The 17,693-nt window shown below is 42.9% G+C and overlaps 1 protein-coding gene across 3 annotated transcripts in view; it reads left to right on the top strand.

Annotated features, from left to right (window-relative positions):
- PAM (peptidylglycine alpha-amidating monooxygenase) overlaps positions 1-17,693 on the top strand; it is a 218,229-nt gene that overhangs the window by 139,883 nt on the left and 60,653 nt on the right. For all 3 annotated transcript variants that reach the window (XM_067569136.1, XM_067569135.1, XM_067569134.1), the window contains exons 13-14: positions 12,344-12,531; positions 12,985-13,056. In XM_067569136.1, coding sequence (XP_067425237.1) covers positions 12,344-12,531; positions 12,985-13,056 — 260 coding nt within the window. The remainder of the gene's footprint in view (positions 1-12,343; positions 12,532-12,984; positions 13,057-17,693) is intronic.

The raw sequence follows: 17,693 nt of genomic DNA, 5'->3' as shown, positions 1-17,693 counted from the left end.
TTCTTGTAAGGCCAAAAGAGGTCATATGATCATCTAAAATTTGACCACCTGCATAACACAAGCCATACAACCTTGTGCAGCAATTCATGCATCAAGCCCACAACTTCTCTTTGTACTATAGCTTATCAGTCCATGTTAAAATCTTGGAAAACAAGGCCCTGATTCTGCAATTGCCCTGTCTCCATGCACAGTGAATTGCCTAATCTGGAAAAAGGTTCATCATCTTTTGCTTAATTGTGTTTCATTGTACAAAGGATGATCATTCTAAATTGGCATTGAATCCTTATCTGAACTGGGCTATGTTTGTCAAATAACCCGAATGACTCGAGCTAGCTTGTTCACTGTTTCTCCTGTGGCTTCAGTTACTTTTACAATTAACATATTCATCCTCTGTCATACAAAAACCTACATTAAAGGAATATTACAGTTGCACAGTTAAATACTTAAAAGTTAGGAAGTGCAAATAGTATGTTTTCAAGTAATTAAAGACTGAACAAGATTGTTATGTACAAAGGTGCCAGAATAAGGTTGCATGGCCCATTTCTTGACTTTCAAGGCTTGACTTTGTAATCTTAACATTCTTGTTGTATATACTTCAGTAAGTTTTTTTTAAAAAGCTAACTGAAAAAACAGAAATTCCATTACGTGGAGCCCTATTGGCTCATCAGCAGAGTTAGAACCTTTTTAAAGATTCAGAGATTCCAAGGCCAGAAGGGACCATTGTGATCATCTAGTTTGACCTCCTGCATAGCACCGGCCACAGAACTTTCACAAAATAATTCCTTCAGCATATTTTTTTAGAAAAAACATCCAATGTTGATTTAAAAATGGTCAGTGATGGAGAATTCACCACAACCCTTGGTAAATTGGTCTAGTGGTTAATTACTCTGTGTTAAAAATGTGTGCCTTATTCACATTTTGAATTGCCTAGCTTCAGCTTCCACCCACTGGATCATGTTATACCTTTCTCTTTCAGTAGAAGATTATTATTAAATATTTGTTCTCCATGGAGAGGAGCCTGGAGAGAGGGGTTGGGTTTCAGAGCCTGAGCTCCACCCCAAGCCCAAACACCTACACAGCTATTTTTAGTGTGGTAGCATGAGCCCAAGTCTGTAGACCCAGGCTTTGAGGCTTGCTGTGGGGCTTGCCATGCAGATGTATCCCTAGAGTCTGTTTCTAGAAGACATGTTTTCTGATGCTTTAATCATTCTTATGAATCTTCTTTGAACCCTCTTCAATTTATCAACATCCTTCTTGAACTGTGGGCACCAGAACTGGACACGTTTCAGCAGTGGTAGCATTAGTGCCAAATATAGAGGTAAAATAACCTACTTGAGAGTCCCTTGTTTATGCATCCCAGGATCTCATTAGCTCTCTTGGCCACAGTTTCACAGTGGAAGCTCATGTTCACCTAATTATCCAGCACAACCCCCATATCTTTTTCACAGTCACCGCTTCCCAGAATAAAGTCCCCCATTGTGTAAGTGTGGCCTATATTTTTTTGTTCCTAATGTATGCATTTACATTTAGCCATATTAAAATGCATATTGTTTGCTTGTGCCCAGTTTACCAAGAGATCAAGATTGCTCTGAATCAGTGCCCTGTCCTCTTCCTTTTTTACCACTGCCCCAGTGTTTGTGTCATCTGCAAACTTTCAGTGATTATTTTATATTTTCTTTCAAGTCATTAATAAAATGATAAATAGCATAGGGCCTGTTGGGTCTGGACACTGTGATCAGTGTGAATACCAGTGAGACACGGTACGCCCGATTTGCAGATCAATAAGGTTTAATGTGCAAGGTTTTCTATAAATATACTAGTTAGATACATTGTAGTTAATTTTAGGCTTTGTATCATACTCACTAAGCCTGGAGAGCTAAGCAGTCACTCAGAAGGCTGTATACAGGAATGGCTTTCTTCAGGGGCCCTGCCCAGGGAGTCAGTGGCCTTTGGTCCAACCGGCAGCACCTCCCGCGGAGTCAGGTGTTGATGGAGCACCCCCCTTTGTCTAAATGGTAACTACTTATACCCTTCCATAAACAACCTTCACCTAATTATCTGTCATTATCATATATGCTAATTACCTACTTTGGGTTTCCACCCTTAACTACGTTCCATTCTCACCATAATAATTGGGGTCGTCAAAACAACATCTGGTGATGGGGAGGCGGAGTAAAAATATGCCCCTTAGTAATAAAACAATGTACCCCAGACGTTCAAGGATAACTTGTTGTTCCTATCACCATTATCTACGTGCAGCTGCAAGCATACAGTATCTGTATTTTGTCTTATGTGCCGTGCTATGCAGAAACTGAGACATCTATACCGTTATTCCGTCTCTGCCAACTGAAAGATGTCATGCTACAGGGGTCAGAATAGCCAAGCAAGCAATTGAATGCTGTGCTAAGCCTGTAGAACAGAGGTCAAGCAACGCAAATTGTACGGGCCTCCAACAGGGCCAAGAACTGATCCCAGCGGGATCTTACTAAAAACACACCTGCTTGATGATGATTTCCCATTTTACAGTTACATTTTGAGACCTATTAGTTACCCAGTTTTTAATCCATTGATGTGTGCCATGTTAATTTTATATTTATCTAATTTTATAATCAAAATGTCGTGCAATATCAAGTCAAACGCCTTACAAAAGTCTAAGCATATTATGTTAGCACTATTACTTTTAGCAGCCAAATCTGTAATCTCATAAAAAAAAATCAAGTTAGTTGGACACCATCAATTTTCCATAAACCCAGATTGATTTGTGTTAATTCTTCATTAACTGAGTCCTGTATCAGCTGCTACATTATCTTGTCCTGGGACTGATATCAGGCTGACAGACCTATAATTACCAAGGACGGGCCTATAATTAGGTACATAGCACAGACCTCTCCCACTTGAGTTAATAGAGTAACAAATAGCAGTAGTAGGCAGTCATCCTCTGTGTGGGCTAGCTACTAGAGTGAGATGTTGTACACATTTTGCCAATGGGTTTCAAAGCTATTTGCTGATGGTAGATCAATGTTGACTCATGAGTTCTGAATTCTAATACGGGTTCTGAGGGCTGTGTACTGTACTAATTAGACCCCAGTTTCCTCCAGTATGTTTTTGTCCTAATCTCATCTCCTCATCCCTATCTCAGTCCCTCCCCATGCTACCTCTTCAAACCCAGCTTCTTGTCCCTCTGCATTCTAGTCAGGCTATATGGTTCTTTTCCTTGCTGCCTTAGCACCAAGAGGGAGAGCGTTTGCAGAAACTGCTGAACGATTTTAGCTGAAATTTTCCAAAATAATTCTGCCTGAGGCACACAACAATAAAAGTTTGGCAAAATTATAAGCAACTGAAAGCTTATAATGGAAAGTGCAGGCAACTTTAACTATAATCATTGTTCCCCATGCCTCTTATAAAATATATAGAAAAATACATACACATACCACTTACTACACTTTTTAAAAATAATTCAATAGGAATTTTCTCCCTAAAAATCAGATTTTGTTCCCTAGTTCTTGAACCTTTCAACTATGTAAAAACTTCTAGTTGATAGACATTCAGTCTCTTTTATATCCGTGAAAATGTTCATTGGTCCTCTCTCATCCAGTTACATTAAACTTTACTCATAAGATTCTTCAGATCTGGTAATACTATTGTGTTATATTACACTTCTTTAATGTCAACAAAGACTTAGCTGTGCTGCACTGTTCATGCAATGTTGTTATAGCCGTGTTGGTCTCAGGATATTAGAGAGATGAGGTGGGTGAGGCAATATCTTTTATATTTCACCTTGAATGGTCCATTAGAATATGTGCTAACTACTTATGCGAATCTGTTCTAACTTAAATTTAGCTGTAACATTCTTGGTACCTTTTTCCTGACCTGAAGAAGAGATCTGTGTAGCTCAGAAGCTTGTCTCCCTCAGAACAGAAGTTGGTCCAATAAAAGATATTACCTCACCCACCTTGTCTCTCTACGCAGTTAATGGCTGCATGATATTCCATCTGGCATCTTACAGATACCTGGTTCAGTACCAGCTCTGGTTTATTATTGTATTCCTCTGCTAATACACGCTAGTATCTTCTTTGATTTTTTTTAACTGCTGCTGTGCAGCAGAGTGGTGGTTTTAATGATTTTTCTACAATAACCTCCAGACTCACTTTCCCAGTCAATGTGCTGGATGATTGTCCTGTTTAGCGCACGTTTTTTTCAGTTCTGTTCCTTCCTTCTGTATAAATTACTTCCATATGTGTAAATATAGCTGATTTTGCTATTTTTTGGCTCATTCAGATTATTTAGAATCTAGTTTTTTTTCCCATTATATGCTGTGCCACCGTTCCTCTGCAAAGTCCACATTTCTTGGTCTTGCTTTTTTAATATTTAAGTTGAAATTTATGTTTTAAAAAAAAATCTTCTGCTCTGGAGGTGACCTAATATGAAAGCACAGAAAATGTTCTCTATTCTGCGCCTTATTTTGTCATCTTATTCCATGATTCTTTATCTTAACTATTACTAATGAGTGTTGAATTTGTCCAAAAAAAAAAAAATCTATGTACTCTCCACGTTTCCTTGGATATATAAATAATCTGTGTACAAAGGTAACTATTATAATAGACTTCTATTGTGTGGCAGAGAGACTGATATTTTACCAAAGAAACAAGTTTTTCTATTCTTTTTTACTGATTTCTTAGCCAATACTTATTCAGATGTAGACACAAAAGTGCCTGTCTGTAGCTCAAGGAATTTTTTAAAAAATTTGAAATATACACAGCCAGAGGAATAAAAAAACATACCCCAACATATTAACTCCTGTGTGTCATCTTGCTTTATGAATTTAAACCTTCCCAATTTCCCCATGACATCCCTCAACCTGCCTCTTCCTTAACTGCCTGTGAAAATAGATAGATTTTGATGCATGTTCCAAAGATCTGTACATGTAGGTTCTGATAGGCCAGAATCAAGGTTAATTTTGGGGCCCTGATTATGAAATTGTCTGCACATGAGGACAGGGCAATTGCAGAACCATTACCTTAATTTCCAAGATTTTGTGAGATGAGGTACAAGACACCTCTTCAAAATTCCCTGACATCAGTAACCTCTGTAAGCCTGAGTTCCTCTGCTGCTCTTAATTGTTACAGTATAACATGGGGAGAAAGTTGCACTGTCAGGTTGATATGTCCCAAAGTATTCAAAGCAGCATAAATCAAGACCATCCGTTTTTAACTGGATCTGGAAACCACAAGCAATCCTTGCAACGATCACTGCCAGCTATCACTCAAGGAACTATGGTGATAGTCATGGTATAAGAAACTTCAAGCTTCTTATACATGCCTATCACCAGAGTTCAAGTGATGGTCCAAATCATATTCCACAGCTGGTGATTGCACATCCTGTGTGCATGCATCAGAGAACTTTCTAGTTAGCAGTGCCAGTGGGGAGGCATGTGTGCGCCCTTCACTCCCTTGTGCACTCAGCATGGGTATAAAGAGAAGAGCCACCTCCTGCCACCATCTTCAGGTCCTTCTGATTGCTGTGGCATATGTCAGAGCAGCTACGTTCAGAGCAACGTACCTCTTTTTTAGTTAGATGGCAGTGTTAGCTACTCAGTCATTGTGGGACTGGCAAAGTACTGTCCACCAGCGGAAGTCATATCACCTTTGGTTCTACATAACAGGTCACAAGTTACCAGTCTTCAGTCATGTGAAGCAGTCATGCCTGTCAATGCCGGTCACATGATGTGTCTCTTCTGCCTCAGCATGGGTTGTGTTCTGGACTGGCGAAAGATTTGCAGGTCCATTTCGAAGCAGACCCAGAGTTTGAGGGAGTCTCATCTGAGGGCCTTCCTCCTCAAGTGGTCCATGCATCCAGGTGTAGACCGTAGGCCCTAGATCTCCAGATTGTCACAAGATCCGGGGTCTTCAAGGTCCACACCTGAGGCATTTTCAGAACAATCGAAGGTGCCTCCCAAATCAGCCTCGGTACTGAGAAAACACCGGGATCGGCTGGACACCAAGCAGAAGTCCTCAGGAGAAAAGAGGCGCAGAACACCTTCCCAGGCTTAGACACTAAACCTCTTAAGGTCGCGAGGTTGTCCGATATCAAAGGTCCTTCAAAACTGAGGAAAATCTCTCTGAGCACTGGGGTGAGCACTAGCTGAGGTGATCCAGACATGCTGTGGTTATCGCCTAGCACTGTCTCAGCCATACTGGCATCATGGTACCAGGCCCGACTCCACCTCACAAGGCGCCGACAACAGCGCAAGCAAGACTTCAGCCTCAGTCCACCTCAGGGGCCCAGGGGAGTTAGAGCTTCTCCCCAGGAACACAGGGAAGTCTCCTGGCCCCTTCGGGAATCCCAGCACCATATGCCAATTCCACGGTCCAGGTTCATGGGTCTGGTGCTGCCTGCAGGACTGATACCATTGGTGCTGCTGGTGCCAAGGAGGGGACTCTCCCACTCTCAGAGGAGTGCTACCTGTCATCCTCGACCTACATTTATCTACAACCAGATCCAGATATTCACACCGGGGAAGGGAGTCCAGCCTCTAGAGCATCATCAACCTATATCAGTACTGCAACAGCTGGTACCAGCCTCTGAGGCCTCCAGTGCAAAATGACTTCAGTCCACAGCACATGTGGATTCCAGGGGCACCTCAGTTTGTCATGGGTTTGACCTCTCCGGTGTATTCCAGGTGCATGTTGGTATCGTCTCACCTGAGGGAGCCCCCATCATCTCTGCATGCCCGGGATGAGGAGCACGGCAGCAGCAGCCAGTTCTAGACAACACCACCTTGTCCTGTCCAGATGAAGCCTGGTGCTGGACCAGACGACAGCTGCACTGGAAGATCATAAAGTCCTACAGGACTTTATGCAGTGACTAATGGCAACTTTCGAGATCCCTGTGCAAGAGGTGTGAAAAACACCTCAGAGGCTGCTCGATATATTGCGTTCATCAGTGCTGGGCTGCATAGTGATACCCATTAACAAAAGACTTCTGTAACCAGCAAAAGTCTTGTGGCAGACTCTGGCATTGGTAGCTCCAACCTCTAAACAAATTGACAGGCAGTACCAGTTACTGGCTATGGGCTACAAGTAGTTCTACAAGCAATCTCTGTGCTGGGATTGTTAGTTATAACAATGGCAAAATGAATGAACACAGCAGTGCCACCAGAAGTCATTGCTAAAGGGCAGAAGCACATGGACTTGCTTTGTACAAAAATGTATTCCACCTCGACCCTCGAAATGTGAGGCTATCCAGCTACCAAATTCATCATGGTAAAATAAGACTGTCTTCTGGTGTACAGAGAAGGAAGCTTCCTGAATAGGATGTCATAGGAACACAGAAGCAAGGCTTTGATGTCAGAGGGGCAGCTGGTCATTAAAATAGCCCTTCAGGTGGCATTGGGAGCCACAGACAATGCCTCCTGGGCAATGGCAGCTGCATTATTGATGTTTCATTCATTGTGGCTGTCATCTTTGGGATTTCCAAGAGAGCTACACACTGAAATCGAGGACCTGCCATTTGAAGGTTGCTCCTTGTTTTATGACAAGATGGATGAGGCTATGAGGTCCCTTAAAGTCTCTAGGGCCACACTCAGGTTCTTTGTGGTCTACAGCCCAGCCATTAAGAGCATTTTACACCATGAGGTTCAGTCTCTCTTAGCTCTCAGCGCCATAGAGGTCCTCTCGCATCAAAGGAGAAAAGGATTTTACTCAAGATATTTTCTCCTCCCAAAGAAAAAGTGAGGGCTTAGAGCCATCCTGGACCTAAGGGGCCGGAACACCTACATCAAAAGGCTCAGGTTCCGGATGGTATCCCTGGCATCCATCATCCCATTCAAGATCAGAAGGACTAGTATGCTGCCCTTAACCTTCAGAATGCGTATTTCCACAGCACAATTCACTGAGCCCACAAGTGCTTCCTGAGATTGGCATTAGGAGATGATCACTACCAGTAGCAAGTTTTGCCATTTGGCCTCTCAACAGCACACACAGTATTTACAAAATGTCTGACAATGGCGGTGGCCTTCCTCAGAAGGATAGGTGTCCGGGTGTTTCCCTACTTTGACAACTGGTCAATCAGAGGTCACTCAGAGCCCTAGGTGCAGACCAGTGTCAGGGTAGTGTCTGAGCTGCTATCACGTCTGGGCCTGCTGGTGAGCATAAAGAAACTGACCCTTAAGCCCACATGACCGATAGTGTTCATAGGGGCATGGTGGATGCTACCAAGGCCTTTGCCTGCTGGCCACTTAGCAGGTTTGGGAACTGGCAGAACTTGTGCTTTGACTTACAATCTAACCCTCAAACTCAGATAAGAGACTGCCTCATGCTGATGGGCCTCAAGCCAGCCTGCGCCTTCGACACACCACATGCAAGGACAGCTGCATGGATACTGTCAACCTGCTGGAGCATTGGGATTTGCTAGTATGCATCTCGCAATCAGTCCTCCAACCCCTGGACTGGTGGAAAGACTCCCCACAACTTCTGAAGTGGAGTCCAATTTTCTCTAGATCCTCCATCCAGGATCATACTTATAGTTGCTTCCATGATAGGATGGGAGGCACATATGGCAACGGTTCAGCCCAGGGCCAGTAGTCGGTGGGGAGATCCATGCACACAAATGCACTGAAACTATGGGCTGTGCGCAACACTTGAAGAGTGTTCCTGCTGGACATTCAGGGCCATTCCATCCAGATATTGTTGGACGACATGGCTGCAGTATTTTACCTCTGAAAATAGGGAGGGGCCAGATCATTATGACCCTGCCAGAAGGCAGTGCAGCTATGGAACTTCGCCATGAGGCATGGCATCAGTTTGTTAGCAGTTGACTTGCCAGGGCTGGACAACATTCTGACAATCTGAGCAGACATTTCATGATGAATCATGAATAGTCAGTTCATCGAGGGGGTGTCCTCTTGATCTTTGCAAATGGGGGACCTCTCTCAAAGACCTATTTTGCCACAACAGCCATGTTGGCACAGATCCTAGCAGGCAACCCTTCCAGATCACCCACTAGGACTGCTGTGAGGGGAATCCAAGCCTCTCTGCACTGGATGCCTGGGGTGTTTCAAACACCTGGTGTCTGAACATGGTCCAGCCATTGCCCAAATCTTGGGGTCCCTAGACATGTACTCAGGGCACAGACCTCCTATCTGGCTCCCCCATCTAATGGTAGAAACTTTGTCCTGCAGCCTAGTCCCTCTGGGTGTTCCACTGACCCTTCAGACTCCACGGTACTTAAACACACCCCTCTCCCAGAACTCCCCACCAAAGATGTGAAGATTCTGGTTTACAGTTTAACTCTCTCAGGGACATGCAGTAGTCAGACAGCCCAGTCTAGCTCCTTAGTTCTCTGCTATATTTAATCATGTAAAATACAGATTACAGATCACCCAAAACAATGAAACATCCTAAACACAATTTCCTCACTAGCTCACCCTTCCCTTGGGAATACTGGTGGGATCAACTGTGTTCCGGCAGGCAGGCAGGATCTTCCAACCTCTTTCTACCCTCCTGCTGCAGCAGCCTCCCTCATCATAATCTATTGCAAAACAGCTCTCTCCCCCAGTTTCCCACTGAGATCCCTTTATAGACTCCTGCTGGGCTGACCTGCTGCTTTTGTTCTTCACCTAGTAACTGTCCATTACTTTCAAATCCCCCCTTCAAACAAGAGGAAGAAGTGTATGGTCCCAGTGTGCTTTAGTTTGAATATGTTGTTTGCAGCGGTGGTGTAGCCATGTTGGTCCCAGGATATGAGAGAGACAAGGTGGATGATGTAATATCTTTTGTTGGACCAGCTTTTGTTGGTCCAGTAAAAGATATTACCTCACCTACCTTGTCTCTTACTTTGAATAAACTGTTATTGAGTGCTGATAAGTCACCATTTTCTCTGGCCAGGCAGCGACATGATACAATACTGCTAACTCATGGGGGATCCACATACATATAGGCTTTCCATGACACAGTAATATAGTGATACAGTTTCATAGTCATCCGCTATTCAGAAATTGTATAGACAGAAGTCCCCCCACATCTCTCTCGAAATGCAAGATTTTCCAGCTGGCCAGCAGGCACAAAATTTCCCTGGACCAGACAGGTGTCCAGGATATACTGGAATAACTCTGCCAGTTGAAATAGCAGTGCTCTCCTTAAGATCTTTGCAGGTGCATCTTGTGGCTGTATCAGCCAGACATCCACTGGTTGATCACTTCTCTGTCTATTCACACCCAATGGCAAGGAGGTTCATGGATGGCATCACTAGGATCTTTCGACCATTTATGTTCTCTGCCTCAGCATGGGACCTTAGTTTGGGTCCTCTCACGGAGGCCTCATTTGAGCCACTGGCAACATGTCTATTTTCCTCTGTCTCCATGAAAGTTGCTTTTCTCCTGGAAGTTGCATTGGATGCAGTGCAGGAGAGATACAGGCTTTGATGGCAAGATCACCATACACTGTCATACATAAAGAGAAGGTATCAATGAGACTCCACCCCAGATTCCTGCCTAAGATAGTATTGGAATTCCACATTAGTAATACCATCAGTCTGCCTTTATTCTTCCCGAAGCCTCATGTGGGAAGGGTGGAGCAGAAGTTACACACACTGGATTGTGAGAAGGGCCCTGCTATTCTAAATGGACAGATCTAGTTGCTTTCAGAAATCCTCCAGGTTCATTGTTGCTCGTGGAGAGAGAGTTAAGGGACAGGCAGTGCCACCCAGAGAGTATCTAGCTGGAAAGCCCAGTGCATCAGTTCATGCTATTGACTGGCAGAGGCACCTCCCCCCAGCATAGTACTAATGCATTCCACCAAGGACCATGCTTCAGTCCCTGTTAGTGTGAATTATTTCCTTTTTTTTTTCCTATATAGTGTCAAGTATATTCAATTTTAATTCTTAGAAATGTTGTTTTGACACTATCAAGATGTGTCAGGTGAACCGGTGTCCACTTTTGAGTTGCACATCACCATTTTACTTAGGTTTTAAAGAGGAGGCAATTATACTGGCAGGTATCAGAGTTAGAAAGTGAGGAAGTGAATGATTTTTAAAAGCTTAAGCAGAGCTTGACAAGACAGAGGCTGATTTCTGTGGTCTCACAGGGACACTAAATTTTCAAAGCATGGGGAAAACAATTCTCCTTTTGGAACAGTTTTTCTTGTCTCTTCCTCTCTGACTGGTGTCATTGTTGCTATGGTGAATAAATGAATGCTTCATGATGCCCCTGGAAAAGTCAGCATTGACGTCTTTTGCAAGCAGTTAATAGTCCGCCCCCGTACTTTTTTTGTTTTGTGTGTTTAGTCTGTCTGGCTAATTGTGCAAGCTAATTAAAAATGTTTCTCAATGTAAACCACCTTTTGTGAACCCTTTATTAAAAAGTTTGTCTATTAAATTGTCAGAAATACTAAAAAATGTATCTGCCAACGTGCAGCTATAAATAAAATATATAGCAGAAAAAAAATCAGGCCTATGTAACAATAGGCATTTATTTAAGCTATAAATTATTTTTTCTGAAAAACCTACTCTTCATAATGAGTGGATTTTTCTTGAGGACAGAGTTATATAGCAATACAGAATAGCCCACCTTTTCTTCAAGCCCATGAGTAACGGTTATTGTTGAATTGCATTTTGCATCATTCCTACAGTACAGGTTGTTTTGTTTCAGAATCTTGTCATTAAATTTTCCTAGAGACTGCAGTACCATCTTATCTATCTGGGAGATACTTATGGAGTCTTATTATGTCATGAAACTGACTGTGGTGCTGCATTATACCTCTCATGTCTGGCAATAAAGGGAAGAATTGGATTGTGAAAAAGATAATAGCATTGAATACTAGATACTGAAATTAAACGTAAATTATTTGTAATGATTTGTAAATAAGACTCAGCATCTATGTTGAAAGCAACTGCGGCAAGGAATATGTAAGTAGTGGAATAAGTGGATAGTACTTGGTTATCCCGTTTCAACAAAACAAGCACTTTGTTGATGGTGACATGCTAAGAGATGCAAGGGAGACTGGAAGAAAAGAATGGGAGAAGGGCAGTCTGAGCACCTCTAACTTAAAGCCACATTCTTTAGATTCAAAGCACAAACCATTCTCAAATGGTTTCTGGGATGACTAAGGGTTTTCTGCAATCTGGTATTCCACAGTGTAAATGTAATGAAGCAACATCGATTTAAAAGCTGTGGTGTGTATTTTAATGGGAACTATTATTTAAAAAAAAAAAAAGTCAGTGTAACCTTTTTATCAGTTGCTGGCAGACTAAAAGATGTTTTTTCTTGCATCTGGTAATGTCTATATGCATAGCTCACATTTTATTCTCTACCTCTTAAAAATATATATTCTATATTGTGTTGCTTTAGGGGCACAGCCAGCGACGAGATGTGCAATTTCTACATTATGTATTACATGGAGGCCAAACATGCTGTCTCATATATGACCTGTACACAGAATATAAACCCAGATATGTTCAGAAACATTCCACAGGAGGCAAATATTCCTATTCCAGTCAAGTCTGATATGATCATGATGACACATGGACATCATGAAGGTAAAAAATAATTTAGTATCTGAAGTCAGTTTTACTATTTGTTTTTTATATGCCTTGTATGACCTTGGAAAAAAGTCATTTTAACCTCTTTCTGACTTACACATTTTTAAAATTGGTGTAATGCCAATCTACCTCTCAAAGTATTTGGGAAACTTAATATTTGGAAAGCACTTCCATCCTATGATCTCAAAGTGTAATGTCACTGTCTCGTTCTGCTTTAATTTTAGAATATGTAAATTGTAGTGGTCGGTTGTATGAAACTTAATATATTATTTGTTTTAATAATCCTATGCACCTATTTCATTTATTGTAGTACTGGTTTGTCTGTTTCCCCCAAGCAATAGAAACATATAGGGAGCAAATGCTTGAGTTCACTAAAAAAAATTGTTTAAGAAAATGTTAAATTCAGTCCATATACAAAGAGGTTATTAGTGTGTTCTTAACCTTCTTTAGAAACCAAGAAAACAGATAAAAGTTCATCACTGAAGCAGCCAAAAAGAGAAGAGGAAGAGGTTTTGGATCAGGGTATGTATAAGGAACTTTAACCATATATTAAAAAAAGGAATTCCTTAATTTAAATCACCGGTAAACCATATTCTGACTATATTATGAATTAATGTATTAGTTTTAGATCTTTCCTTTTATCATCTAAAATGTAATTCACTCTTTACAACTATGTTGCTGTGCATTATATAATGAATAATTCAGGAGAAATTGGTCAATTACCGCTCTCCAGCCTTGCAGGTAAAATTCATTAGTGCAATTTAATCTCATTAGATTTCCCTGTTCTTGGTTTAATTTGCGTAACACCATTCTAATTTTTCTGTCTCTTCACAGTCCTGTATCATGGGTTCACAGGAGTGGAGTGTTGATTGTCCTACAGAATGAGAATTCAATAACTTGTTCTATTATATTTTTATTTCTTTAATGTGAAAGTATATGTTACATTAAAACAATCTATATGTGATCTACTATTAGAAAACCATTTGAACAAAATCAGGGAAATTAAGAGTTAAAATTGAATGAAGAATGGTGTGGCAATCTGACATTCCCAAGTGTGGAACAGTATGGGAAGAAGACCTATATAAGGGTATGTCTGCATTAAAAACTTAGAGCATCCTAACCAGGAGCATTTCCACTGACCTATAAGAGCCTGGTCTCTCAGGTCTGCTGGCAGCTCCCCATTTCCCACCTGGGGGGTGAGGGTGGGAGGCTTCCCAATTCTTCAGATGAGCAGGGGCCAGCTGAGCTCTAGCTGCTCAGCTTTCTTATCAATTTCATTGCTCTGCTGGAGCCCTGAGTTGATAAGAGAGCTATCAGCTGATGTAAGTAACACAGTGTCTATACAGATTCTGAGTCGTTCTGACTACACCAGCATAAACCCTACGCATCTCGTGGAGGTGGAGTTATGATCTTGGTGTAGTAGGACACTTACAAAGGTAGGACAAGGCTATAGTGTAGATGCTGACATAATTAGGTCAATGTAAGATGCCTTACTTTGACCTAACTGCGTAGTGTAGACCAGGCAATACATACTAGGGAGTACTATTGATGCAATATGTAATGAGTTAAACATAGCGTATTAAGATTAATACGGAGCCTTTTTTTGTTGTTGCTATATTTAAATTGACAAATGTAAAATGTAGGTAATGGTGTGTTGCACATACATGAATTGCGAAACAGATGCTATGAATCATGTTAGTTTGTAATGCTTCTCAGAACATACTGCAACACATTAAGTGTTCAGACATTGAGATGTATATTAAAATTTGGCAGTATTTCTGGTTCATTTGGACCAGATACAATACCAATGCAACTGTCAAGAGTATTGATTTGACATTGTTTTTCCCAAGGAGACACTATGATGTCAGTGAATTTTGATGTATTTTTACTTGAACTTTGCTGGTCTTTACTGTGCACTTCCAAATGACTTGTAAGATGTAAGTGGAATTGATAGATTATTGTAATGAGTTAAGAGTGTCAGGTATGGAAAATTATAATTTTAAAGGACGGGATTTTCAAAATGCACTTAGTATTGAACTTACTCTGATGCAGTTGAAGACAATAGCAAAACTCCTTTTGACTTCAGTGGGCACAGTTAGGCCATAGCTGAGAGCTTTTGCGTATCTCAATCAAAGTGGTGAATTTACCACTTTATACAATTAAATAATTCAAATCACTAAAAGTTACAATTAAATAAAAATAGTAGACTAGTAGACTAATGTTGTACACGTAGTAGACAAATGTACACAGTAGTAGGAGTACACATTAGTCTATTCCAGAAGTATATTTTTATAAAGTAGTAGTAAATTTAGGCTAATCATTCTTTTTTGATGTTCCAGTCCAATACAAAATAAATCAGTCATATTATAAACACCTAACAAGATTTACAATGAGAAGGTACGTGTACGTTGGTCGTGGTCACATTAGCAATGAGTACTATAATATTTAGGAGAGGTTTGTTTTCTGTTTGTTTGATAGCATTCACAGAAACATTCAGAACACATTTATTTTGCTTAAAGATGTGTTTTGAAACACTTACAGTTGTTTTCAAAGAACAATATCTGCAATGCAGTCTTGTTTGCTATGAGACCATTATCTGGTGTATGCATCTTCATCTAACTTGTTTCTATGGAAACTGGGGCTTGGTTGTATTGTCCGTTTGAAGTTAGTTGCGTTTTAAGACATCGAAGCTTTGAAGAGTCTAGATGAGGAAATTTTTGTTTTATATTCTTAAATGTTGATTGGGCCAGAGTCTCCTCTAATTCACACCAGTTTTACACCACTATAGCTTCATTGACTTCAGTGGAGTTACTCCTTTTTACACATGTGCAATGAAGGGAGAATCAGACCCACTGATTTGGCTTTTTGTCTTTAAGATTTTTTCTCTTCATAGCAGTTGTTTAATATTGGTATTTGTAAGCCACCACTACAGTGGTAAAATCACATAGAAATTATATCAAAATAGGCACTAAAACTGGAGAGAGAATTTCACATTTCTTGTTAGAGTGCGTGCTCATGTCAATTCCATTCTAGGCATGTATGCGCCTCCATGCACAGTTACTGGAATTTTTTTCCCTTTAGCAGTACCTGTAGGGCCGGCTCTGGTGCCCACTGGAGTCCCGCGTGTATGCGGCGGTATAACAGGTGCCACTGGCCCTATGCCCCTTCTGTTCTTTCTTTCCTCCTGTGACGGTTGCTGTACTGCTCTGCTTGCTTTGCAAGTGCTCCTCAGTACTTTAGTAGTGTTAGATTCATTCTTTGTTAGTTAAGTAGTTGTTAATAGTTGATAGTTAAGATAGGAATAGTCCCTGCTGGGACATTCCCACGGGAGCAGGGCATGCCCCGGTCTCCAGATTTCAAGCCCTGCATCTCCTGCAGCAAGTCCTTCCCTCTTAGAGACCCCCACAACAGCTGTCTAAAGAGCCTGGGGGAAGCTGACAGGAAGGACAAGTGCAAGATCTGTTAGGCTTTCAGGCCATGGACTCAAAATGAGAGGGAAATCCGCCTGAAGGCCTTGCTGATGGAGGTAGCACTGAGACCAGCCTCCGAACCGGCACGATCCACCTCTGTGCCGAGTATGGCATCAGGGCAAAGCGCCCAGTTGGCACTGGCCTCGCCACGGCACTGGACCTCATCCTCCTTGCATCAAGGAAAAAGCAGAGGAGGCAGTATGCGAAGAGAGGCCACTCCTGAGCACCGAAAAAGTTCGGGGAAGCAGGGTCGAGCATGGATCCTGTTCCGGTCCACCGGCTGAGGGTCAGCAGGAGAGAGGATTGCCACCCAGAAGTGCAACCCCCGATGAGAGAGCCACCTCTGATTCTTGGGAGCAGAAGGGGACCTCTTCAAATTATGGTGCCAATAACACTGGAGGCGTTCCAGGCAATGAGAAGCTTGATGACCCTGTCTTTACCACCTTCTCTTAGGCCCCCGTTGCCATTGAGGGAAAAGGCCCCAGTCTCCAAGGGGAAGCCCACAATGGATCCCCCGCAATGGTTGCACTGCTCCCCAGAACAGAGGTGCCCATCCCTGAGGGCCAAGTCACCGCACAGAGAGTCAGCATCATGACACCAGTCCCCAAAGAAGGCGCTCCCAGTCCCTGTCAACAGGGCATTCCTCGACATTGGAACATTACCACCAGAGGTGATCGCTGGCCTCCTTGCGGCATGGAGGGCATCACGGTATGAAGGATGGCACCAATCCCGCTCTCCCTTGCGCAGGCATTCTCTGGAGGAGAGTCGGCACTGTTTCCGCCCCCTGGCACTGAGAAGTTTGCCCATACCAGGACAGCACAGAACCTGGTTGCTGGAGAGAGAACCATCACCTACAGGGGGTAAGCGATGCCACAAGTTTTCGGTCCCAAGGCACCGATCTTCAACGTGGCAACGGTCTTACTCGTCCTCGGAGCATGAATCCTTAGCAGGCCAGCATTGGTCGGACGAGCAGCACCATAGGTCATCTTCCTCGCATTCTCCAACATCATCAGAGCACCATGGTGCTTGAGGGTCGGGGCACCGCTCCTCCACCCAACGGCACCACGCTGCAAGGGACCAAGCTGCTGCCTTCCCCCATGGTCATCCGGCAGTGAGTCCATCTCCTCAAGGAAGAACAGGCAGCCTGCTGCCTGATCAGGTCACCGCCATCCCCCAAAGATGCAGGAGCAAGTTCCCTGCTCTACAGCTCCTGGTTGGCCTCAAGGCCAGTGGCTGGCGCAGTGGCCGTATTGGGGATCCTGAGGGATACCAGTGGCCCCAGACTCCATATCATTCAGGTTCTCTGGCATGCAGTCAGCACTAGCGGCCCTGGAGGCAAAAGAGTCCGTTTCGGAGGAGGGCTCAAACCTCCAGGAGGAGAAGTTGTCGGCAGTTCCCTATCAGCAAGAGGGGATGCCGCCGCCCCCTCTGCCAGTTCAGTCCTCGTCGTCTTCCCCAGACAATGCTGTCGCATCTGGACTATCTGTGCCCTTGGTCAATTTTCAGTCCCACCAGGACCTCCTTAAGAGTGTGGCCTCGAATTTAGGGTTGGAGGCAGAGGAGCTCAAGGAAGCCTCGGACAGCCTCTTTGATGTGCGGGCAGCAGCAGCGGTGGGGCCAGCCCAGATCACCCTGCTGGTTCACAAAAGGGTGCTCAAAATAGTGAAGACCCTATGGCAGACGCCATTA

Source organism: Emydura macquarii, unplaced genomic scaffold (assembly GCF_026122565.2).
Source record: "Emydura macquarii macquarii isolate MOO-44397 ecotype Brisbane River unplaced genomic scaffold, CSIRO-AGI_Emac_v2 contig_2897, whole genome shotgun sequence".
In the NCBI taxonomy this organism is placed as follows: Eukaryota; Metazoa; Chordata; order Testudines; family Chelidae; genus Emydura; species Emydura macquarii.
Note: the sequence above shows the minus strand (reverse complement) of the source record. Positions and strands in the feature narration are given on the sequence as shown.